At 38.6% G+C, this 24,874-nt stretch overlaps 1 protein-coding gene across 2 annotated transcripts in view; it reads right to left on the reverse strand.

Annotated features, from left to right (window-relative positions):
• CTNNBL1 (catenin beta like 1) overlaps positions 1 to 24,874 on the reverse strand; it is a 162,454-nt gene that overhangs the window by 74,256 nt on the left and 63,324 nt on the right. For both annotated transcript variants that reach the window (XM_055302188.1, XM_055302183.1), the window contains exons 7-10: positions 23,052 to 23,143; positions 14,289 to 14,361; positions 13,994 to 14,052; positions 12,383 to 12,531 (exon numbers count right to left, since the gene is read on the reverse strand). In XM_055302188.1, the coding sequence (XP_055158163.1) occupies positions 12,383 to 12,531; positions 13,994 to 14,052; positions 14,289 to 14,361; positions 23,052 to 23,143 (373 nt within the window). The remainder of the gene's footprint in view (positions 1 to 12,382; positions 12,532 to 13,993; positions 14,053 to 14,288; positions 14,362 to 23,051; positions 23,144 to 24,874) is intronic.

The following is a 24,874-nucleotide window of genomic DNA, read 5'->3' on the forward strand; positions in this document are numbered from 1 at the left end:
TGATACCACTGGACATGATGTTGGAAAGAGAGGTGCGCAGTGAGCTTTCACAAGCCTATATGAGCTAGTTCAAACATATCACTGCTGATACATCCCTCCCCGCACCACAGACATCAGGCTTGGCCATGTGACTTTTTGTGGCCAATAAAATGTGAGCATAAGTAATATATGTATCTCTACAGGAGAAGTTTAAAGATTTATTACGTTATTCAGTCTGTTCTCTCTGCTCTGAGAAAGTCATGTTCCATTGAACACTGTTCTTTAGCATGAATCCCAAGATAAAGATGTGGAGCAGAACTTCAGATGGCCAGTGATGGATGTATCAGGAGTGAAAAATAAATATCTGTCACTGAAAGTCCTTGAGGTTGCAGAACTGCTATTGCAACAAAACCAAGCTGATACGTGATATAGTAAAGTTGCTTAATATAAGATCAGTACATAAAAGTAATTTGTATTACTTCCACAAGCATTAAATATTAAGAAAATATATACTATAAAGTATTTTAAAAAATAGATAATATGCTCTTTCACTTCCACTTTGGGCCAAAATGGAGTAAGAGGGACTAAACTGATATTCCCTCCCACACCTAAAACAAAGAAACAAAAGAACAAAACACATAAAACAATGGTTTTTAGACACTTGACATAAGGTAGCCCAAGATAGTGATCCTTAAGAGAGGGAAACACAAGCAATGAGCCCAACTGGCTGCTTGGAGAGTCTCCAGGCCTCAAAGCAGGGTGGAGACACAGGGTAGAGTAGGGGGGACCAATGCAGCTGGAGCTCACAGGGCAGGGTACCAGACCAAGAGCTGCACAGAGATGTGCAGAGGGTCTCTTTGAGTCTTCAGTGGAGTGCTAATTAGGACATCCATGGGAAAAAACTAACCAAGGCTGCTGAAAGGAGCCACCTGAAAGAAGAAAGGGAAAACAATGCCTAGAACTCACTGAGGGCCAGGAATAGTTTGTGTTCCCACCAACTGGAGTGGGAAAAGCTTTGTGAATTCATAGTGCATCAGGTGGAGTACTCAGGAGGTACTGCTTCAGTCCTGAGGCAAAATTAGCCATAGACTAACAGTGAGTCTGGTCCCACCTAATAGAGCTTAAAAGTAGGCCTCCAAGGAAGGAAACTACTCCCAGTAATTTAACTATATCCTAGAACAAAGCTCAAGAATATTTATAAGGAGACATGGACACACACACAAACACGCACACACATCCAGAATCCAACAAGTTTGTAAAATTCACAATATTTAAATTTCAGAAACAGGCATTTAAAGAGGCAGGAAAATATTTTATTTTTTTAAGATTTTATTTATTTATTAATAGAGATGCAGAGAGAGAGAGAGAGAGGCAGAGACACAGGCAGAGGGAGAAGCAGGCACTATGCAGAGAGCCTGACGTGGAACTTGATCCAGGGTCTCCAGGATCACGCCCTGGGCTGCAGGCGGCGCTTAACCGCTACGCCACTGGGGCTGCCCAAGGCAGGAAAATATTAACCACAAAGTGGACAAAAATAAAATAACATAGATGACAGAATCAGAAGACATTAAAATGGTTTTATTATAAGTATATTTGATATATTCAAGAAGGTTAAAAAAACTTCAGTATGCTAACTAGAAACAGGGAAACTAGAGAAGAAAAATATGATGTCTGGTGAACAGTACACTGCATGAGATTAAGTGCAGAAGAAAAGAGTGAGTTTGAATATATAACAATAGAACTATTTAAAATAAAACACAGAAAAAAAAAAGACTGAAAAAAATTAATAGATTACCAGTAGCCCAATATACATGTAACTGGAGTTCGTGACAGGAGGGTGGGGCAGGGAAAAAAATTTAAAAATATAATGATTGAAAATTTTCCACATTTGATGAAAACTATAAGCCCACACATCCAAAATGCTCAATGAAGCTAGACACAAGAGACATGAAGAAAACTACATCAAGATATATCATAATCAGGCTGCCCAAAATCAGCAAGAGAGAAGATCCTAAAATCATCCAGACAAACGGGGACGTATTACATACAGAAAAACTAACAGAAGAATGACAGCAGACTTCTCATGGCTAACCAAGCAATCTAGAAGACAGTGAAGCAACTGTTAAGAGAACTAAAAGAAAAAAGCAATCCTATTAACCTAGAATGCTATACCTAGGGAAAATATCATTCAAAAGTGAAGAAGGCAAGTATTTTTTCAGACATAACCAAGGTGATGAAAGTCCTCACCAGCAGACCAGCACAAGAGATGTGGAAGGAAATCACTTGGGAAGAAACTGATACCAGATGAAAATCTGAATCTACACAAAAGAATGAAGAGCAGTGACAATGGCAAATGTGTTGGTAAAAATAAGACTTTTCTCTAACTTTAAAAATCTCTTTAAAACATAATTGATTTAAACAAAAAGATAAACAGTATGTATTGGTATTTATAACATATATAGGAGTAAAATATATGACAACAATAGCACAGAAACCAGGAGGGAAAAAATGGAAATTTATTGTTGTACTACAGATGAAATGGTGTACTACTATTTGAAGACAGTGATACGTTAAAGATGTATACTATAAATTTGGTAACAGATATATTATGCTTATAGTAATCAGAAAGTTGTGGTGGCTATGTTAATATCAAGCAAAGTAGCTTTCAGATCAAGAAACATTATCAGGGATAGAGAGAGTCATTTCATAATGATAAAAGAGTCAATTAAGCCAAACAGCATATACTCCTAAATGTTTAATCACCTCAAAGAATTTCCACATACATAAAGCAAAAACTGACAGAACTCAAAGGAGAAATGGACACATTTACAATTATAGTCAGAGGTTTCAACACCCCTTTTAATAAGTGATAGAATAAGTAGATAGGAAATCTGTAAGGATAGAGAAGATTTAAACATCACCACTAACTTAACCTAGTTGATATTTACAGAATATTCTTTTTAGATGCACAAGGAATATTTAGCAACATAGACTATGTTCTGGGCCAAAAACAAGTCTCAATAAATTTAAAGGATTCAAATCATATAGAGTATGTTCTCGGACCACAATGGTATTAAAGTAGAAATAAAAAACAGAAAGATCGTTTGGGAAATCCTCAAGTATTTGGAAACTAAATAACACACTTCTAAATAACTCAAGGATGAGATGAAGAGAGAAATCTGAGTATTTTGAACTGAATAAAAATATTTTGAACTGAAAATACAATATATCAAAATGTGCATCACACATTAAAGGTTTAAGGCAGCAATTAAGAGGGAAATTTATAGCGTCAAACATATTAAAAACAAGATCTCAGGGAATCTGGGTGGCTCAGTTAGTTAAATGGTTAACTCCTGATTTTGGCTCAGGTCATGATCTCAAGGTGGTAAGATGAGCCTCACATTAGGCTCTGTGCTCGGGGTGGGGGAGGGGAGAGCCTGCTTGAGATTCTCTCCCTCTCCCTCTATCCCTCCCATTGCTTGTACACTTGCTCTCTAAAATAAATAAATCTTTTAAAAAATATAAGATCTCAAATAATGATCTTCAATTTCTATCTTGAGAAATAAGAACAAATTAAATCCCAAATAACCAGATGAAAAAATAATGATCAGAGCAGAATCACTGACATAAAAAACACAAAACAGTAGAGACAAATCAGTAAGAAAAACCTGATTCTCTAACAAGATCAACAAAATTGATAGCCAGCCTGATTAGGGAATAAAGACATCAATGCCCAACACTGGGACTAAGGGAGGGCACATCACTACAGAGTCTACAGATATTAAAGAATAAAGGAATATTCACAAACAACCTTACGCCACTAAGTTCGACCAGTAAGATAAAATGAATTTCTTGAAAGATACTACTTAAGTTTACTCAAATGCGGGGGGCGGGGGGGGGGGAATCACTGGAATAAGTTTAACAATTATTTCTTTCTTTTTTTTTTTTTAATTTTTATTTACTTATGATAGTCACAGAGAGAGAGAGAGAGGCAGAGACACAGGCAGAGGAAGAAGCAGGCTCCATGCACTGGGAGCCCGATGTGGGACTCGATCCCGGGTCTCCAGGATCGCGCCCTAGGCCAAAGGCAGGCGCTAAACCGCTACGCCACCCAGGGATCCCTTAACAATTATTTCATCAAAATTTAAAACTTTTCAAAAGACTAAAAATGAAAAGACAAGGGATGCCTTGGTGGCTCAGCGGTTGAGCATCTGCCTTCAGCTCAGGGTGTGATCCAGGAGTTCTGGGATCAAGTCCTACATCGGGCTCCCTGTGAGGAGCCTGTTTCTTCCTCTGCCTAGGTCTCTGCCTTCTCTCTGTGTCTCTCGTGAATAAATAAATAAAATCTTTAAAAAAAAATGTTATGGGCTGGGAGAAACTATATGTAAAACATACATCTGACAAAAGATTCTATGATGTATAAAGAACTGTTATAATTCAACAATAAGACAAATAAACCCCCTTCCCCTGCCAAAATGGGCAAGAGATTGAACAGACACCACCAAAGAAAATATATGAATGGCAAATAAGCACATGAAAAAAAGCCCAATTCATTAGCCACAAGGGAAATGCAAATTAAAAGCACAAAATACCTATAGATACCCACAAGAATGACTAAAACAAAAATGCTGACCACCCCAAGTATTAGTGAGGATATGGAGAAAATGGAAGTCTCATACACTGCTGGTGGGAATACAAAAATGATATGGTATAACAGTCTTGTAAAAATAGATCGATAGTGTCTTAGAAATTAGCCATAAGCCTATCATATGACTCAGAAATTCAACTCATAGGCATTTATCCAAGAGAAATGAAAAATATGTTTACCCAAAGAAATGTATCTGAATATTCATAACTATGTTCATAAGAGCAAAAAAATGGAAACCCAAACGCCTATCAACAAGTGAATAAAACCATGATACATTCATAAAATGGAATGCTACCCAGCAAAGAAAAAGGAATGAACTATTGATACACATGAACAAATCTCAAAATAATTATAGTTCAATGTGCCAGACCAAAAAGAGTACATACTGAATGACTCCATTTACATAAAGTTCTCGAAAATGCAAACTAACCTATAATGGACAGAAAGTAAATCAATGGTTGCCTAGAGACTTGAGGTAGAGGGAGAGGAGTTATGGATTACCAAGGGGGCACAAGGAAACATTTGGGTATGATAAATATGTTTGTTGTCATGTTTGCAGTGATGGTACGATAGGTCGACACACACTGCAAAACTCATCAACTTGTGTACTTTAAATATGTGCAATTTAGCTGTACTGGAATGATGAATAGCTATGAAGTCTGATGGAAGGACTCAGACAGGTCCTCTACCATTTCCTGCCAAGTAATCTTGCTTCAGTTTAATCTGCCTTCTCAGCCACAGCACTTTCCATTTATGAAGAGGTAACGCCAGCCTGGAGGGCTGTTGGAAGGATTACTTTGTGCTTTGAAGCGTTTTTCTGGTTCCCAGAGAACAGGTGCAAACTACTATTATCCATCTAAGAAAGAATGATAATATTCAGTGAATGGGGAAAGGGAATGCTTGCTTGTTGGACAAACAAGCAGCAGGATGAGTGTGTGCAGCTTGGAGCACAAACTGTATATAACCCCACTAGGAAGCATAGCTGATTTCTAAAATGTTTGCATTACTATTTTGCTTTTGCAGTTGAATCCTGGAGACTGAAAGTCAGAAGAAAAGGCTCTAGCTTTTAAAAAAATAATGAACAAAAACCTGAAAAAGATCACAAGAAAAAAAATGCAATCAAGTTTGAACCTTCCCATGTTCATTAGGAGCAAAACCAATACCGAACAAGGTGAAAACCAAGGAAATAAAATTTCAAGGTTTAAAAGAGCTCCCCAGGCTGGCCTGCCTACCTTTACACTTTGGTACAAGCTCACAGTCCAGAACCAGGCCTGCGAAAGCTTACTTTGCAGAGGGTATACCATAGCCATTCTATTTGTTTTCTTTGCCAGAGACACTTTTCTTTAGATTAAGGAAAATCTTACTGAGAAATCTCAGGGGGGGGGGTGGTGGTTCCTAAAGGGATGTGTCTATGTACCCTTCTTCTTTTTTTTTTTTTTAATCTATACAGTTAATAACCAAGATGGGTTCACTCTGTTTCTGCTACACAACCCCAAGCTGCATTTGTACACATCCCTTGGGATCTCAGTGGTCTCTTCTCTTTCTAACTGGAACAGGGTTTTACAACAGAAGTAATAAGCTTCATGTCAACATTTTCAAGGAAACTGACAATGTAATTCTTCTGTCTCCCACTGGCTTTGTTGTTTCTTAAAGAACACTGAGCCATTTGAAACAAGGGCATACTGTTGTTTTGTAGTTTTTTTTTTTAAAGTGCTTTGTGGTGGTAAGAAGCAAACGATTTGGAGTACAGTCTATAATTAAAGTTGATATACTGAAATCTTCAATTTGCAGCAGCCATCTTACCAGGGAGAGACATCTGTAACCAAGAGTGTAGAAATGGCAAACCAGTCTCCATTCAGGGGGCAATGAGAGCATTTCTATAGCTCTACTCTCATGTCCCACTAAATTCTAAAATGTCCATTCCCCTATAAGTATAAATTAGTCTTATTTGTATGAATTGGACACTCTGAATCTGATCATTCTGTTAAGTTGTATAATAAATTGTGACTTTCCTAAATTTTATTTTTTCTCTCAACTATCCCCAACTCCAAAAATAACCACTGGGTTCATATTTGTATCTTAACTCTGACTGCTGGCCAAAGACCACGCAAACATCCTCCCTGTACTGTAACTCTTGACACTCAAAGCAAAAGAATGAGGACCCACAAGAAGCAGTATTTTTCTCTATCGGGGGAGTATATACTATATACACACAGTACATACTGTCCAAGAGGTTCTGTGCCTTCTACTCTCGTCCCATCTTTTCTCCTTCCTTATCAAAACACTGACTAAATGAGAAATTCCTTTGGGGAGGGTGGGGGTTTCCTAGATGCTAGGATGGCTATCTGCTGCTTTTTCCATAGCATGAGTACCATTTTTAAATATCACCTCAAAAATCTTTTCTTCTTTTCCATAATGTCTTCATCTGGAAGAAGAAAAATAAAAAATAAAATGCTTTTTTTTTTTGACAGAAGAAAAACAAAAAATGAAAAGCTTTTTTTTTTTTTTCTTATTGATTCTGTCAAGCCCTGTAAAATCCAAATACTCTTAACACAGGAGTGAAAAAAAAGTCACCTGACAACTAAACTAACACCTGGGTGGGAGGATAAAGCAGAGGAGAAAGGCCTGTCCAGTAAGGGCAAAGAGGTAGTGGACTTCCTTACAGTCCCTATAAACAAATGCTGAGAAACTACAAATCTGGATGAAGAAATTCTCTGGACCTTGAGTAGAAAGGTTGTAAGAAATGAATGCCTAAACCATAGCCCTCAAATATCTCAAAGGATGATGGCAGAAGATTGTTGAGAGGTTTGAGTGTCCCAAAGGGGGATAAATTGAAGTGTGGACACTTGTGCTGGCTTCTGCTCTGCAGCACAGCAGGAGCATGGGCCAGACAGGGCAGCAAGCCCAGGACTGCAGCTGACGCCTGGCTTCCTCAGAGCCTTGAAGATCAGATTCACAACCACCCTGTGGCCTATACCATGTTCTTCACATGTTAAAAGAATCTAATAGGGAGGGGTGCCTGGGTGGCGTAGTCAGTTGAGCAGCTGACTCTTGATTTCAGCTCAGATCCTGGAATTAAGCACTCAATATGGAGTCTGCTTGAGGATTCTCTCTCCCTCTTGCCCTGAACATATATGCTCTCTCTAAAATCAATCAATCAATCAGTCTTTTAAAAAATCTGACAAGGAAAACCAGAACTAAATATATCTAGGTGGAAGACTGAGCTCTCAACTATAATGGCTTTTAGTAAGCCATTCCTCATTCTTTGGGTCTATGAATGGGATTTGCTAGAAATTCTATAACCTGATGATTTAAAACAGCAAAAATGTTTCTCAGATCTTTCTCATTCATTTAGAAAATATTTACTAGGAACCTTAATATGTATCTATTGCTAGGTACTAGGGACAAAAGAGGAAGAAGACCTGGTTTCTGTTCTCAAGAGTCTTATAGTACAGTCAGAGATAAACATACAGGATGGCAAATGCTCCCATGGTGGAAAGCCAAGGATGCTAGACCCTAATCCTCAACGTTTGGAAGTGGGTGGGTGGGTGTAAGGGTAGGGTTGAGGAAGTGACATAGTGAGAGGATTCTTTTTTTTTAATATATATAATTTTTTTTTATTATTTATTTACGATAGTCATACAGAGAGAGAGAGGCAGAGACACAGGCAGAGGGAGAAGCAGGCTCCATGCACCGGGAGCCTGACGTGGGATTCGATCCCGGGTCTCCAGGATCGCGCCCTGGGCCAAAGGCAGGCGCCAAACCGCTGTGCCACCCAGGGATCCCTAGTGAGAGGATTCTTAAATAGATTTCACCTAATCACCAAGTGTTGAGGAGGCTAGAATTCTCATGTCTTATTGGGGTGGGAGGAAGGCAGGGAATAGAAAATGATACAACCACTTTGGAAAACGTCTTGGTGGTTTCTAACAGTGAACTTACATTTCCAATATGACCTAGTCCTTCCACTCCTAGGTATTGATATGAAAATATATTCAATCTAAAGACTTAAGCAGCTTTATTAATAATAGCAAGACACTGGAAACAATCCAAATATTCATCAAAAGGTGAATAAAGTAAAAAATGGGTACACTGAAATGCAGAAATATAATGGAATACTATTAAACATGAACAAGAACAAATTACAGATACATGCAAAATGAATGAATCTCAAAAACAATCTGTTGAGTGACATAGGCTAAACAAAACAGATTAAATCAATCTAAATTTAAAAACTGATACTTGATTCAGATTAGGAAACATTTAAGTATGTCTGAAGAAACTCAGGTGTGAGAATCTACCTTTTCAACTGTAAATTTTATGAAATCTAAATACAAAGCAAGTACTTTATGAAAATTTAGCACTGAACTGAGATGTAAATATGCACTGGACTTGAAAGACTTCGTAGGAAAAAAAAAGTAAAATGAATAATCTTTTTTATTGATTACCTGTTGAAATGATTTTTATTAAACTAGGTTAAATAAACTGTATTATTAAAATTAGTTTTGTTTCTTGTCATCTTTTTTCCATGTTACTCAAAATATAAAACTATATGTCTTGCTTGTAATATATTTCTATTGGACAGGGCCATTTCATATCTTCATTGTGCTGAAAACAAAGATGCACACATCTGTCAAAATTAAAACCGTACACTTAAAATGGGTTTATTATAAATAAATTATGCTTCAATAAAGTCGATAAATATCAAATTGGGTAGTATACAGGGGTATGTGTGTGTGATAATGTGTGTGTGTAAATGACTATCTTGCTAATAATGACTTTTGCTTATCAATAATCAGAAATGTAAAAGAAAAGTCACAGACATGCAAACACTTAAGAGGAACAGTTTATATAACACATTAAACTATATTGCAGTTACTTACATCAGCCTCCCTCACTAGCAATTAAGTTTCTCAAAGGCAAGAATCCTATCTTGTTCAGCTCTGTATTAAGCCTAGCATTTAACATAGTAAGTTAACATGGTACTTTATCAGTGTCTTAATAGCTGCAGAACTGTCCCAGCCACATTAATTTAATTTCCACAAAAATCCCTGCAAATTTGGCATTGTTATTTCCATTTTTCAGATGAAAAACTGAGAGTCAGAGGTCAGAAAGGTTAGCAACTCACCAAATATCCACTAGTCAGTGAAAGAGCTATGTTCCAAACCCACATTTACCTCAACTCCCAAAGCCCATGCTTCCATGCTGTCCCACACTGCCACCTTTCCAGGAGGGTATTTCATGACTGCTCAGTGTCTGAATCACAGTAAGAACCGTACTCAGGAGCAGTGAGACCACAGAAATTTTCCTAAACTTCTAGAGCTACAGCCTCCAGGTCGTGAACGGGTCTCTCTCTAGACCGAGAGCAACTTGGCAGCTCTTGCTAGAAGATCAGGATCAATCTAGTAGGAAAAAAAAATTCCCTCCCAATTAAACCTTCCATTTGGGAGTCTGATGAAGTAAAATAACACAGAACAAAGAAGCATGGGAAAGAGAAAAAAGGGAATGCTGAGTCTGCTAAAATAGCTAGTTAATGCACAAGAATTAATCTAACAGTAATTTTGGCATTCAAAAATGAAAAGTTAGGAGATCCTACAGAGGTACAGTTTCTAAGGCTTTTGGAGCACCTTTTTAATTAGGCTCCCAGAATCTCAGCATTTGAATAATCCATATTTCTGGTTATTTATTCAGCTCCCCACTGCTGCACATTACCAAGCCATATGCTACAGGAATACATCACTTATATTTGTGCTCAACCATCCAAAGACACTGGCAGTTCAGACCTTTAAGAAGCTTAGGGAAAAGTCCCTGTAGAGTACAGTTTTAAGGTTAGAAGGCCCAGGAAGCCAAATGCATCTTCTTTATATGCTATTTACTTGAGAGAAGGTGGGTCATTTCAACAAAAGGACAGGCAATTAGAAGGGTAAAGGAGATAAACAAACAAAAGACTCAAGAGAGTAAAGCTAGCAAAAAATCAGTGAACACTAAAGGCCTCTGAATAATTCCAATGCTCCTTTCTGCACTTTGAAATAGATTTTTTAAAGCAATTCCACAAAAGAAGATTTTCAATCAATTCAAGGTATGGAATGCACTGGACAAATGAAGAGGTCTACTGTGCCCCCAGCCCTACATAGGCCTTTAAAGAGAAGATATTTTAGAAACACAGACCTTGATAATCTTAAACACAAAAATAGTTTTAAACAAAAACATGGTCGTTGTAGAATTTGTTATAATATCAAAACAACAGAAATTGTCTCAGTATCACCAACAGAATACTAAGTAAGCTCTATTTCCTTAGAGTCCATTATGCAGTTATTGAAAACTCTCACAAAGATCATGTCACAGCACAGGAAATGTCATGTTAAGTTTAAAAAAGTATTGAAATTACATGTGTAACAGGACTAAAAAGCTGGTAAAAACAAAAAAATAATTACAGGAAAAAGGAGTGAAAGAAATCTACACCCAAAGTTGGGTTGTGTTTTGGTAACATGGCTGCTTTTTAAGCTTTGTAGAGGCAGGAATCTTGCCTCATTCCTTTATAAGCACAGCAAGACACTTAACAATAGTACCTTATCAGCAGTTTAACAGCAGTTTCACATGTCTATATTCTAAATTATATTTAATAAATATATTTATTGAATTATAAAAAATTGTTTTCAAAGAATTAGATTTTTTTTATAAGATTTTATTTATTTACTAAAGAGAGAAAGCACGCAAACACGCACAGAAGCAGGGGAAGGGGCAGAGGGAGAGGAAGACTCCCTGCTGAGCAGAGAGCCAGACTCAACACAGAGGCTGGATCCCAAGACCCTAAGAGATCATCACCTGAGCTGAAGGCAGACGTCCAACTGACTAAGCCATCTAGGTGCCCCTCAAAAGAACTAGTTTAACAGAAGTTTCAAGAGCACAATCTCTAGCTGGATTTCATGAAGAATAATAATATTTAGCATCTTCCAGGCACACAAACTCACTCTAGTGGCTCTCAGTTTAAAAAATGGTCCCTTGACCCCATCACATACTCTGGTCACCCCCCCACTCCCATTTTCCTATTCCTCTTCCTAGCCAGATTTCTCAAGAGTTACTGATACAAGCTACCTCCCATTTACTTCCAACATTAGGATTCTATGAAATATACTAAGCACGATAACCATTTTAAATACCTTAAGGAATTAGAGCATAAATAATAAAAGATCTAAAAGGAAAGTACTATAAAGAAAAGTTCTAGAACTGTCTTGCACATTTTCATATCTCCTATGCTAGCCACATAGCATATGTGCAATTCGCAAAAAAATCATATATAATGAAAAATATGTATAAATAAAAATAATATATAAAAACCAAAAATACAAATATATGTCATAGGTAGGTCTACGTGTGATATAAAGTTTAGAAATTGACATAGTTTAGAAGGTCATGACTAGATTTTTGAAAGCCAACGGAGTAAACTGAGAAGGAGCACAAAGACATTTCCCTTCAATGGAATGGTCATATCACCAATTGACACAACAGACGAAAATGTAATTTCTATTCAATTCATCCACTCTAACTTGAGAAAGGACTCCCCCCCCACAACACACACACCCACACACAGAGAGGCACACGCCACATGTGCACATGCACACACCCCTAAAGGCCTTACTGTTTTACATATCTAGGAAACTCAATGGACTAAAAGACCACAGATATGTGTTCTGGAATTTGGGCCAACAGTGAGGAGCTGGACGAAAAAGATGGAGCACTAGGAGCTAAGAAACATACCTGAGCATGAGATTCATCAGCTGCAGACCCTCGCCCTTCAGGAAGCGCTCACGATTGGAACTGAGCATTAGGCAGGAACAGAGTGAATCAAACAGATTCTCCATCATCTCCTGCTCCTCAGCAGTGCTAGGATTGTGTCTTTTAAACACCTGTCCAGCAAAAACACCAAAAAGCACAAAGCGTTAAGTGAATGTCAGCCAGCACTCAACAATTTCCAAAGTCAGCCTGTCCTGATAACCCCGACAACTTGAAGCAGAAGCTCACTAAACAAAATTCTCACCAGCTTCCACTTTAGACAAACTGGACTTTTTGAGTCACAGGTATTAGACAGCTATCAGTTCAAACAAAAAAGCAAAACACTCAACTGACCACTGGGTCCACGAGTGATTGAGTTCCACTCGTGTTTTTTTTTTTTAATCTGCCTCAGATTAAAAAAAAAAAACCAAATGAACAAAACCCTCTTGCTATGAAATAGAACACAGATAGAGAAAATTCCATAAAAGGCATGTACAGCTAAAACCACCATCTCCAGGTCAAGGAATAACTTTGCCAGCTATCACCAAAGCTCTCTACTTACCCAGACCAACCATGACCCATTTCATTCCTTCTAAAAGAAACCACAATCCAGAAGGGCCACAACCTAAGGAAGATATCTCTAACCATCAGGGCTACTGAGCTGTCTCACACAGCAGGTGTGGTTCTAAATCATGGGATTAAATGAAAGCCGAAGTTCTGTCTCTGCCAGAAATATATGGCAAGTTAAAAGGAAAGCCTTTTTAACTGTATATGCATACCCATAGAGTCTACTACAAAATGATCAATAATCTTGCAGAACAGGACTAAGCACCTTCCCAGAAAACTGGAAACATATTCACATTTCAAAGCTCTGTTTTGGGGTAGAGGCCAAGCCACTCAGACTGCTGCTGGCACCAAGATGGCAGCTGTATGCAAACTGACATCTCAGACACTCCCAACACTCAAGATTTTATCCAAATGATCTATTTTCAGTCTTGGTTTTGGAATAGCACAGATGAAATTTGTTAGAAGAAATCTTAAGAGTGTTTTCAGAATGCCAGCAGAACATTTCAACTAGACTTACATTTCTTATAATGAGAAAATGGCATTTTCTGATTTCTTATTCCAGCTTCTAGAACCACATCCTTCCCTGTCCTCCTCTGTGACCTCTATCCCACTGCATTGGAACTTGTACTCCTTGAGCTTATCTGGATTCTAAATGAATAGAATCCATTTTACTGGCAGATTGAAAGGAAAGGAAGTGAATAATCTTGGGAGTGGGTCAACTGAAAATAATTTGGTATTCTTGGCCCAAGAATATACACTTGAGCTGGAAGCACACCTCTCCTGAATTGACAAATATCAGAAGATGGAGAAAATCCATAGCAGATATAGCCAGTGATATCTGGCCATAGAGAGCAAATGACTAAGAAAAGGAGGTAAACTATGTAGCTCCACTGTAACCTCAAACCTGCCAACATACTCCATATGGTTTGCATCACATGGCCTATTTCTTCCCACAATTTCCAGCTCCACCTCCCATTTAAAGCAGGCCATGTATCTTCATGGCAGACAGGAAGCATAAGAATTACTCACGGATAACTGCTGAAGAAGCACATCGATTCCATCCAGCTCCCCAAGCAATTCCCTGTTTTCTAAAAGGGGGGGAAAAAAGAGGAAGAAAAAAATGAAGCTAACTGTCAGATTTTACAGCCGTCTAACACTGATACATCAGCAAACAAAATCAATACAGCTTGACAGAGTACAAAAGCTGCACAGAGAGCGAGAGGGAGAGCAAGGGGATGCCAAAGGCAAGAGAGCTTGCTGTCATGATCTGAAACAAGCCTGGCTCCTATCCTAACAGAATATCAATACTGAGAGGGAGCCTCACCATCATTGTCCTGGAGCAGTATGGCCAGCACTTCACTACAATACAGTTTGTTGGCATCGAAAGGCATCTTTGCCTGTGGGGAAATAGGAGAAATAAGAAAAAAACGTTAACAGGCCTTGCTTACTTCTCCAGAAACCAATTTTTCATAAGAACTAGGATCTGAGTTAGAGAACAGAAGTTAGAAAGCGAAAAGGGAGGTTAAGGGGAAAAAAAAAAAAAGTCTGCCTCTGCTCTCAGAGATCAGACTCAAATACTACGCAGTAAAACCATAAATGGCAGATGTACACAGTGGCTCTCACACTGCAAATGCCCAGGGATGAAAGTCACCTCCTCAGAGAAGCCTTCCCAGATTTCCCATTTTGAGCCCAGGGACTGCTATCTAGCTAGCACAGAGTATATACTCAAATGTGAACTAGTGGAATACTTGAAAGTTTTGAAACTGTAAGACTTAAAATCCATTATGAAGTTTTGTTCACATATTACAATCATAAAATTAGGCTGTAAATTAGCTGACAGATGATCAGAGAAGGTAAAAAGAAAGCAAGTTCTTGTTTAGATTAGTTGAATGTATTTATAACAAAGTAGTTCCTTTTGGATTTTTTAATGCTTAAAATTTAATTTGAAATCATAAACCTATCTGCTCATGTGCCATAATCTGCCTACTATTTAAAAAGGAAACCACATTAAAAATGCAGAAATGTGTTAATATTTTAACACCTAAATTACTACCCACAATTCTTTCCCTGATGCATGCTCTGCTACTTGGTGTTTCAGAGGGAACATAGCTATTGCAGAGACCATCTTTTATGGCTGTCCACATCATTGCTTCAGCAGAGAGACTCAAATATCTCACCATTAATAAGGTACCTTCGGATAAAGGTGCACAGAGAGGAGCAAATCTCACTGGTATGTTTTTATTTACTGTCCCTTGATCCTTAAAATGCAGGCATGTAGACAACAACTGTTAATCAGCAGCAGCCTTGTTACCTATCCAGGTTTTTGAAATGACAAATAATTTCTGTCCCTGGAAAGGACAGGGAAGTGTTCATCTTACAGCTAACACCTCCGTCACCTTAGTGCTATTCACAGTTCTGTTTGGACATTGATTTTGTACTCAAGAAGGAAGAGTGGCCCCTAATGAAGCAACGCCCAGCAACTTTTCAGTTTTCTATGCACGTCTTTCTCGTCAAGCCTAAGTGCACCCCATAGAGTTTCAGGAAGCTGACCATCTTAGGTTAAAAGATCTGTTAATGCAAAGTCTTACGTGTACTGACTGCAAGGTATGCTCCCTGGGCAAGCTTGAGGCCTTGTTTCAAGAAATTCAGTATAACAGCCAGGGTTTAAATGCAATCTGTAGTGTGTTTCACTTTAAGGAAAGCAGTTGTTTAAAAATCAAAATTCAAAAGTGGTAAGCCTAGAGATGAGCAACTCTATCACATTCAAGTATTTGCTAATAAAATTATCTACTCATATTATTTAAATCACAAGTATTGGTATTTTAAATTATTTAAGCCACACCACTTTACTTATATACAGCTTTTCAAGTACAAGTGTTCTCTTTTGAAACAAGATACACTTAACTAAAAGAAGCCAAAAGACATCATAGCCTGTCTGTGGTTTCAAGGTCTCTTGTGCTTTATTTGATTTTATAAATCCTGTCTCCAAGATAAAGGGGAGATTTTCTCTTTTTTTTTTCAATGAGTATTTATTGGGCATCTGCTATACACAAGACAAAGAACTAAACATGAAAGTACACAGGTAAATAAGACATGAAACTTGTCCGTTGTTACGGCATTTAAAACTACTATTAAGGGCAGCTCCGGTGGCACAGCAGTTTTAGCGCTGCCAGCAGCCTAGGGTGTGATCCTGGAGACCCTGGATGGAGTCCCAGGTCAGGCTCTCTGCATGGTGCCTGCTTCTCCCTCTGCCTGTGTCTCTGCCTCTCTCTCTCTCTCTCTCTCTCTCTCTCTCTGTGTGTCTCTATGAATAAATAAATTTAAAAAAAATCTTAAAAAAAATAAAAATGTTAAAAATATTATATGGTTACGTTAAAAAAAAATAGAACATGAATCTAGGATCAATGCACCTATGTCTGACTCATGAGCATGTACTACCTATGGGACACAAAGTCTGTAGTTTCCAAACTGTGTGCCGAGGTACCTGAAGTGTGAAACTCAATTGACAAGGGCACTGTAGGACATTTTAAAATTTCCAAAGAAAGCACAGTGACATTTGACATCTGTTGAGCATTGCATTAACTACTAGCTCCAGGTAAACTCTTTTGATGACATCCTATCTTTGTGAAGCTGGGTTTTAGTGGTTGCTGTAATAAAAGAAACTGTGTGAAAATCAATGTAGAAAAGAAATGAGGGTAATGGTATTCAACTGGATTTCAAGGTTTTAGTTGCGCAGTACTCAAAAGGCTCACATATCTATTAGTAAGTAACTGTGGTATTTAAGTATAAAAGAAAAAAGTATTTTCTTTTAATTCATGTGTATTACTTTTTCAAATGGCTACTAGATTGTTAGGACATAAATATGCATTAAATTCCTTGGACCTAAAACAAACATGATTGTTAGGTCATTTCTGGCATAGGAACACTGTAAAAACAAAATTCCCAAGACATCCAGGGCACCATGAACTTAAGAGTGGCCATTTATGACTCAAGAAATATTTCTCAGTCTTGTTTCCTTATCTGTAAAAAGCAAATAATAAAAGAACAACCTAATAAAAATTAAAAAATAAATAATAACACAACATCAGGAGAGTTACTATGAGAATTAAATAAGGTAACATGGAAGTATCTAACACATATTAGGTACTACCATGACTAGAATCAGAAATATCCAGGTTCTAACCTGGTTCTCAGCTCTAATGGTGACCAGCTATATGATCTTGGCCAAATTACTCTGTCTCTTTCACCCAATTTCTCTTATGTTAAGTAAAAATAAGTAATAATTTCCCGTTGGGGTGGTTGGATTAAATTAACCAATATATAACATCATCGGCACTCAACAGCTAGTTCTCCTCTATTGAGAATTCCTGATTCCCCCAGGAAATCTCGTTTTTGCTGTGATACTTCAAGGAGTTTACAATTTGCCCAAAGTAAATTTTTAAAAATCATAATAATCATTATTTCATCACTTTTTCTATTAAAATATAGGTCCTTCAAAAAACTGGTATGAAGGAGGAAATCTAATCAGAAAGTCAAAATGATTAGACCCCCATAACTCCCCAACACTGAGCCCTAAAATGCTTCAGAGCCTGAAAGAGGTACCAGCTGGGAAGCACCCTGGCAAGAGAGGGAGGCTTTCGAGATACCCAGACCAAACTGTCACGGGCTCTGCCACATATTTCACATGGAGTTGGGGTAATCACTTCCCCTGTGTGGAATTCTTCCCACATCTGTAAATGGAGGATAGCAGCACCCACTTGGAAGGTTGTGAGGATCAGAAATAATGTATGTGAAGTATTTAGAATAGCAATTCCCATATAGTCAACAGCTAATGCATTGACACTCATAATCAGATGGGGAAAACTTATGGTGATGGTAATGACTACCAAAAATTTTAATCTTGTGGGAAACAAATAAAGGAAACTGTGGGCCAGGTGGGAAGGAAGTAGTCTAATCTTAAACATTTAACCAAAGACAAAGAGTCATCAAAGAAGTTTTATTTCTATTTAAATCTCAGCCAGAGGTGATGGCCTCCAAGCCTCCAAAATATCAAACTGCCAAATTACAAAAAGCTATTTAGTGAAAATCAGGAGAAAGGAGAATTCATTTAGTAGGTACAGTCTATTAGAGTTTGCAAAGTTAACCGATGAGTCCCATCGGGACTTGAAGCTTCTGTGGGCTCTCTTCTATCCAGGAACGTGGTGATCCTAAATCTTTCAGCTGTCAGAGTAATTATAGAGTCAAGCATAGGTTTGTACTCAGCATGTACTAGCCTTGAATAAAATTAAACTTCACCTTTTTGGGAACTGCTGCTTTTTTGGAAAGTACAAAACAATTATGTTGCCACCCGCAGCCAGAACCTGCAGGTTATTTCTGCAGCTCACCTCTGGTACCTGGAACACATGGGGCAGGTTCAGACACATCTAGAGCTCTGTACAAATGCTGAAGCAGATTGTGCCCTGTAAAATCCCAGCTCCTGGTCATAGGAGGCTAAGAACTTCCCATCAACCAGTTGTATGTGTAGTATAATGTAGCCAATTCTCAATTCATTAGCTCATATGCTAAATGTTGCAACTGTTTTAGAAATGGTGATTTAACTGGGAAACAAAGGGATTTTTAATTGTGTTTTTTAGAAAAGGAAAAACAAAACTTTGGGTTTTGGTGTTATTTTCAATAGTACACAACATCCTAATAAGCTTGTATTTCCCATAAAAATGAACTGTGATGGTCTCACACTCCTGTTATCTGCTCACTTGCTAACCCATTTAATGCAATTCTCTGCAATGGGTTTCATCCTCTTAGCACAAATTAGTGAAATTTCATTTAGTGGATGAAGAAATCCATGAGTATCTCTATATACTGCTAGGCTACCAGTGCAAAAAGAGGCCTCATCAAGGTACCACTCACTGAAGAATTACTCAAAGACAACCGAATAAATATGGGATGATCAGTTAAACAGTAACGTTTAACAAGAAACGTAAATGTTAAGTATTCGAGGATGGTGGTTCTCTGATGTTAACCTGCATCCAAGTCACATGGAGCGCTTGTTAAAACAGATTGCTAGTCTCACACAAGATGGGCAGAGTCAGTGGGTCAAGGCATAGGTTCAAGACTTTGCATTTTTAACATGTTGCCGCGAACCACACTTAACAATTGGGAGGAGATGCAAATGTAATGGAGACCTAGATCTTGCTTTTAAAGAGTTGAAGGATACTTAAAGAAAGACAATAAGCACGCATACCAAAAAAGTCTGCCAGGTGATAAAGAAAAAAATGCTTCATGAGGATAAATGTCACAGTTATAGTATAGGTCAGAACCCAGATCTGCTGCCTCCCACAAAAGAACCAGGATGGAAAAAAGTAAAATGGCTGAAATTCAGACAAGATAGAGGGTGGTATGGGCTGGAAGCAAAGTAGTGCCATGGAAATAGTGCACGAAGAAAGTCTGGAGTCTTGCATTTCATTCTAGCTCTTCTCTAATTAGCTGTATGAATTTGCGCAAGGCATTTACTCTCTATAGGTCTTGACTTTTTTTTTAATCTGCGATAGAAGTTATAAATTTCCTTTCAGTTGTAAAATTGATGGCGGCTACATGGAAGAGTAGGGACTTAAACTGGTTAATGAAGGCTGCGTGTAACTGAGAAGTATATAAGAAAGACAGGACTCATTCCTGGTAGAGGGAGGGGAATGAACAAAGACAGATACAGAGGTCAAAATAATTCTGACCTTTGCAGATCAGGGGGTAGGTAAAAAAGATGTCTGAAAGGTAGCAAGGCTAACGTTTAAAAAGTGAGACATGAGAACGTCAAATGAGGCCAAGTACAAGGGGACTTTAAAAGTAGGCAGAGGATCTGAGGCAGAGGTCATCAGCATCGTATAGAGGGAGGTCCTTGAACAGGGAATAGCACGCTGAAAATGGGAGTTTTTAAATCTAGTCCAGTAGTGTGGAATTAAACTGGGTAACAATAATGTTCACATCTCCAGAGAGCAGAGGGTATTAGTGAAGGCTGTCCATTAGAATCATAGGTGGAACTTCTCTAAAATATACCAAAGACAGAGACTGAGACGTGTCTGGAAATCTGTATTTTTTAGAGATCCAGCACTCAAATTCAGTATGTTTATGATAGTGAAAATTATAACAAGCACTTTCCCAGATTATGAGAAAAAAGCACAAGGCATTATTTTTAAAAACATACCTTCTTGCTGGCTTCACCCTTAAGCAGGATTCTCATTAATGTTCTGGGCAGACAGGATTTTTCTAAGGGCATTTGCTTACTAGTAAAATAACCTAATAGCATTTTAATGTTTAGATACCCCAAAACCTCAAAAAACTGTTTTAGAGAGAGCAACATGGCTATTTATGCCCTGAGGATTACATTAACACTGTGCCTAAAAGGCAAGAATCACTGCCTTGCTAGACTATTGAGTGGGACTCTTTATTACTCTCATTAGGGTAATGGAATCCAAGGAAAACCCCCAAAGGTCTCAATTTCCCTTCCTGTTACCATTTCAAAAAAAGACTGGCAAGTTTCAACACCTTTCGAAGGGCAGAGGCGGCCTGACATCCTGGTTTAATGACGGATCCCTGAAGCAAATGAAGGAACTCTCAAGGAACTTAAAGAAATTGGTCTTGACTTCAGAGACAAGAGCTATTGGATTGTTTTGTATATTTTAAGGTTGGAGCTCTCACCTATGGCCACCCCAGCAACAACTCAGGTCCCTGCCGTCTATCCTGTCCCCTCAACTCTGTGTTGGACTTTCCTCTCCTCCACTCCTCACTCCCAAAATGTTTTAAGGCTTTGGAGAATAAAAACGTGTTGAATGTTGAGGAAAGAAACTGAGAACTACATAGGGAAACAAGTCTAGTCCTAAAACCAAAGGACATCAAGACCCATGAGAGGAGGTCAAAAGAAGTTCCAAAGATGACAATGCATGAATTAATCACACCTGATTTTTTTTTTCCTAAAAGGTAGGAGTGTGTGTGTGTGTGTGTGTGTGTGTGAGAGAGAGAGAGAGAGAGACACACACACACACACACAGAGAGAAAAGGAGTTGTAATCTACTGAACTATGCACTAAGTTTATACTCTGTAAGGCACATGTGCCCATATCCACTGACGGTAGTATCAGCTGAATATCAAGTCAAGCTGTAGAAGTCTGTTATAGATTTCATGAGAACAAATGGTTAAATAAGTAGGACTATGGAAGACTTCAATTGTCAGAAAGAAGAGTAATTGTGGGGCATATGCTATCTTAGGCAGAACATTCTTCTTGAGCCCTGCCAGACAGTAGGGGGTAATCTGACCTGACATACCTCAGACTTTCTGGATCTCTGTAAGGCTGTGAAGCATAGCAAGGCCATGAATACTTCCAGCTGTAAAATGCCTCCTTCTCACAGAAAAGCTGGGGATACTTGCTTGCCTGAGGACCAATTCAGTAGCATATAAGCAGTCCCAAACTGCCTTCCATCACACCTGTGATTAAAACTACTCTTTTTTTTTTTTAAGATTTTTATTTATTTATTCATGAGAGACACAGAGAGAGGCAGAGATATAGGCCGAGGGAGAAGCAGGCTCCCTACGAGGAGCCCGATATGGAACTCGATTCCAGGATCACGACCTGAGCCGAAGGCAGATGCTCAACCACTGAGCCACCCAGGTGCCCCTAAAACTACTCTTTTAAGAGAAGCTCTTGCCTCTCTCATTTCTCATTTACTCTATGGGACAGCACTAATTGTTAAAAAGACAGCAAAAGATCTATACGAAGAAAAGAGAATAAATAATCTAAAAGAAATATAAATATGAACAAAGGCTATAAATAGTAAATTAAAAGAGATTAGTAGCTAACAAACAAGCGGTAGCCAATATTCTTTCCCTGATTCTAAAATTCCAAAATAAAATAAAATCTCAGTTTTCATTTAGCAGATTAACAAAATTTTAAGTCTGATAGTATCAGATGTTGCTAGGGGAAACAGATACCCTGAAATCAGTGGGGCAGCTTTTATGCAGGACAACTCCCCAAAAATATTAATGTGTGTATCCTCCAATCTATCAATTCTACTTCTAGGAGTTTATCCTACAGAAAAACTAACAGAAGTATGCAAGGAAAAAATGTGTATATGAATATTCACTGTAGTACTTCTTACAACAGTGAAAAATTATTATGCAACAATGAAAAAGTGTTATAAAAAGGGGAATGGTTAAATTAATTTTGCTATGTGCATAAAACAGAGTACTGGGACACTTGAGTGGCTCAGTGGTTGAGCAGCTACCTTCAGCTCAGGGCGTGATCCCAGGGTCCTGGGATTGAGTACCACATCAAGCTCCCCGCAGGGAGCCTGCTTCTCCCTCTGCCTAGGTCTCTGCCTCTCTCTCTGTGTCTCTCATGAATAAATAAATAAAATCTTAAAAAAAAAAAAAGTATTAGGCAGCTCTTAGTTCAGTGAAAAAACCAACTTGCAAAATAAAATACTATATAATTCTGTTTGTGAAACACACACACTCCCAGATACACAGAAAACTTCCTGAAGGACAGGTAAAATATTGCTAATAGTGGCTGCCTCTGGCAGGTGGAATTAGAAGGAATCTACTAAGGGGAGCTTTTACTTTCAGTTTTAAACCTTCTGTACCACATGAATTCGTATTTAAAAATGTTTATAATATTTTCAGAGATATTAAAGGCTACTTTTTTTTTTAAAGGGTTTTATTTATTTATTCATGAAAGAACAGAGAGGCAGAGACATAGGCAGAGGGAGAAACAGACTCCCTGCGGGGAGCCTGATGTGAGACTGGATCCCAGGACTCTGGGATCACAACCTGAGCCAAAGGTAGATGAGCAACCCCTGAGGCATCCAGGTGCCCCTAAAGGGTACTTTAAAGCCTCTTCTTTAAAAAAACAAAAACAAAACAAAACAAAAAAAACAAACAAACAAAAAAACGAAGAAGAAGCAAGAAAGAGACAAGAGATACTGAAAGATTCCCAAACTAGATCCCAAAGCAAAAAGGACAAACATCTGTGCCAGTGACCCAGCTTCAGCCAGGCCCACAGCAAAGAACAATGTGAGCTAGGGTCCCACAATGCCAAACTGACCTTCAGCCTCTTCAATAGCCACTGCAGAAGACCCTGCTGGGCAGCCTCAGTACACATCTCAGGTCGGAACTCTGCCATGTTTTCCACAATAGCTGAAAGGAGACAGACGCCAGTCATTTGGGAGGGCAATTTTGTTTCCATCTGTAACAAGCTTGCTTCCTTTCCCATGACACGCCCCATATTCCTCTGACTTCCAGTATTCCTCCTAGCCAGATGCTGTATTGTCATTATTAGATTAACCAGGGAGATTCTATGGTTTATTTTTAATTCAAGTAACATTGCAAGTAAAACTCATAACTGAAAATGATGAAATTCACAAAGTGACTAAGTGATTCACAAAGGAGTAAGTGATAGATGTTCTGTGCTAATAGGGAACCACTCTAGAGCAGAACACACAGAAAGGTGGCTATTTGCCTAGGAAGGCCTTCTTAGTCCTCATTGTACTGTAGTCCCAGGGACCTGTAACAAAAGACGCAGGGGACTGGGCATGAAGCCTTAGGGAAAAAAATCAGGGGATGGTGAATTCAGTCTCTTCCCTTCCTGATTCATTCATTTTCAGTTCTCTTTCTCTGGATATTACAAGAGAAGCAAGCATGATCTTCTTAATTGAACAAAATAATGTGCACAGAGGGGAAAGGCCATGCTGGCAGAGGTAACTGTCAGGTACTCGGAAGCAAATATAATTGGTCCTGCTATCTCCTACAACGGCCAAATTGCTGCTTAATAGAAAAATTAAAACTTAGGAGGCCAAAGGAAAAAAAGTTATTACATGACCACAATATTAAAAAAAGGGAACATTTTTTTAAAAAACCCCTATCGTTCCATTCTAACACATCCTATGCTTTCATTTCCGTTGGGGCCCCTTCAGCTCCCCATCCCAGGATATGTTACTATTATAAAGGAGATAGGGTTAGTTCCAAATTCTCTAAGGCCAATGCCCAGAACACATCAGGTCTGAGTTTTGAAGGAGAAAGAGCTAAAGAAATCACCATATGTCTTAGGTTCTTCCTCACTCCTCTGCCCGTGTCAGCCAGTGGCAAGTTAAAGACTCAGTGGGCAGCCCTCTCAGGTAGTGGAATACAAATCCATGTTAGCAGAGTAGCAATGAGACCCCTGAGAGCTGACGACCACCACAACACCCTAAGTTACTTTCTCACATTTTCCAGCAAAATCAACTCATTCATTTTAATATCTTATGCCCTTATTCTTCTGCTTACACTGTAGATGGCTTCCTGTTGCTCTTTAGAGTTGAAAGCAATCATCCTGCCTTGGTTTACAAGATTGTCTTCCACAAACTGGGCAAACTCATGCCTCAGGTCCCATCTTCCACTACAGCTACCTCCTACTGCCACAATACATACCTACTCTTTTCCCAAGCCCATGCCCATAAACAGCTTTGCAATGGTAACTCTCTCCCATCCAAGGGTCCTTCTCACATTTCTCTGTCAAAACGCACCTGTCTTCACATCCAGCCCCAATCAGCTACCTTTAGAGATAGCTTCCTCACTTCCATACTGCTGTCCACTGACTCCTATTATACCATTTGTCATTCTGTATTATCTTTCCTTTCTGTTTAAGACTTTCCCATCAGTCTGCTTCTTAGGAAGATCATGCTTAATTCATCTTTAATGTACCCCAGCATCCAGCACAGGACCTCACAAATAGCAGGCATTCAATAAATGAGAGAGGGATGAACCTCCTGAGCTGATGGTAGGTGACCAATTTGAAACTAGACAGATCTCTAAAGCCTGCCAGCCTGGTGCTGTTTTCATTATACCAGGCCCTTTTTATTTATTTTTTTTCAGGCCCTTTTTATTAAGTCA

Source organism: Nyctereutes procyonoides, unplaced genomic scaffold (genome assembly GCF_905146905.1).
Source record: "Nyctereutes procyonoides isolate TBG_1078 unplaced genomic scaffold, NYPRO_anot_genome, whole genome shotgun sequence".
In the NCBI taxonomy this organism is placed as follows: domain Eukaryota; kingdom Metazoa; phylum Chordata; class Mammalia; order Carnivora; family Canidae; genus Nyctereutes; species Nyctereutes procyonoides.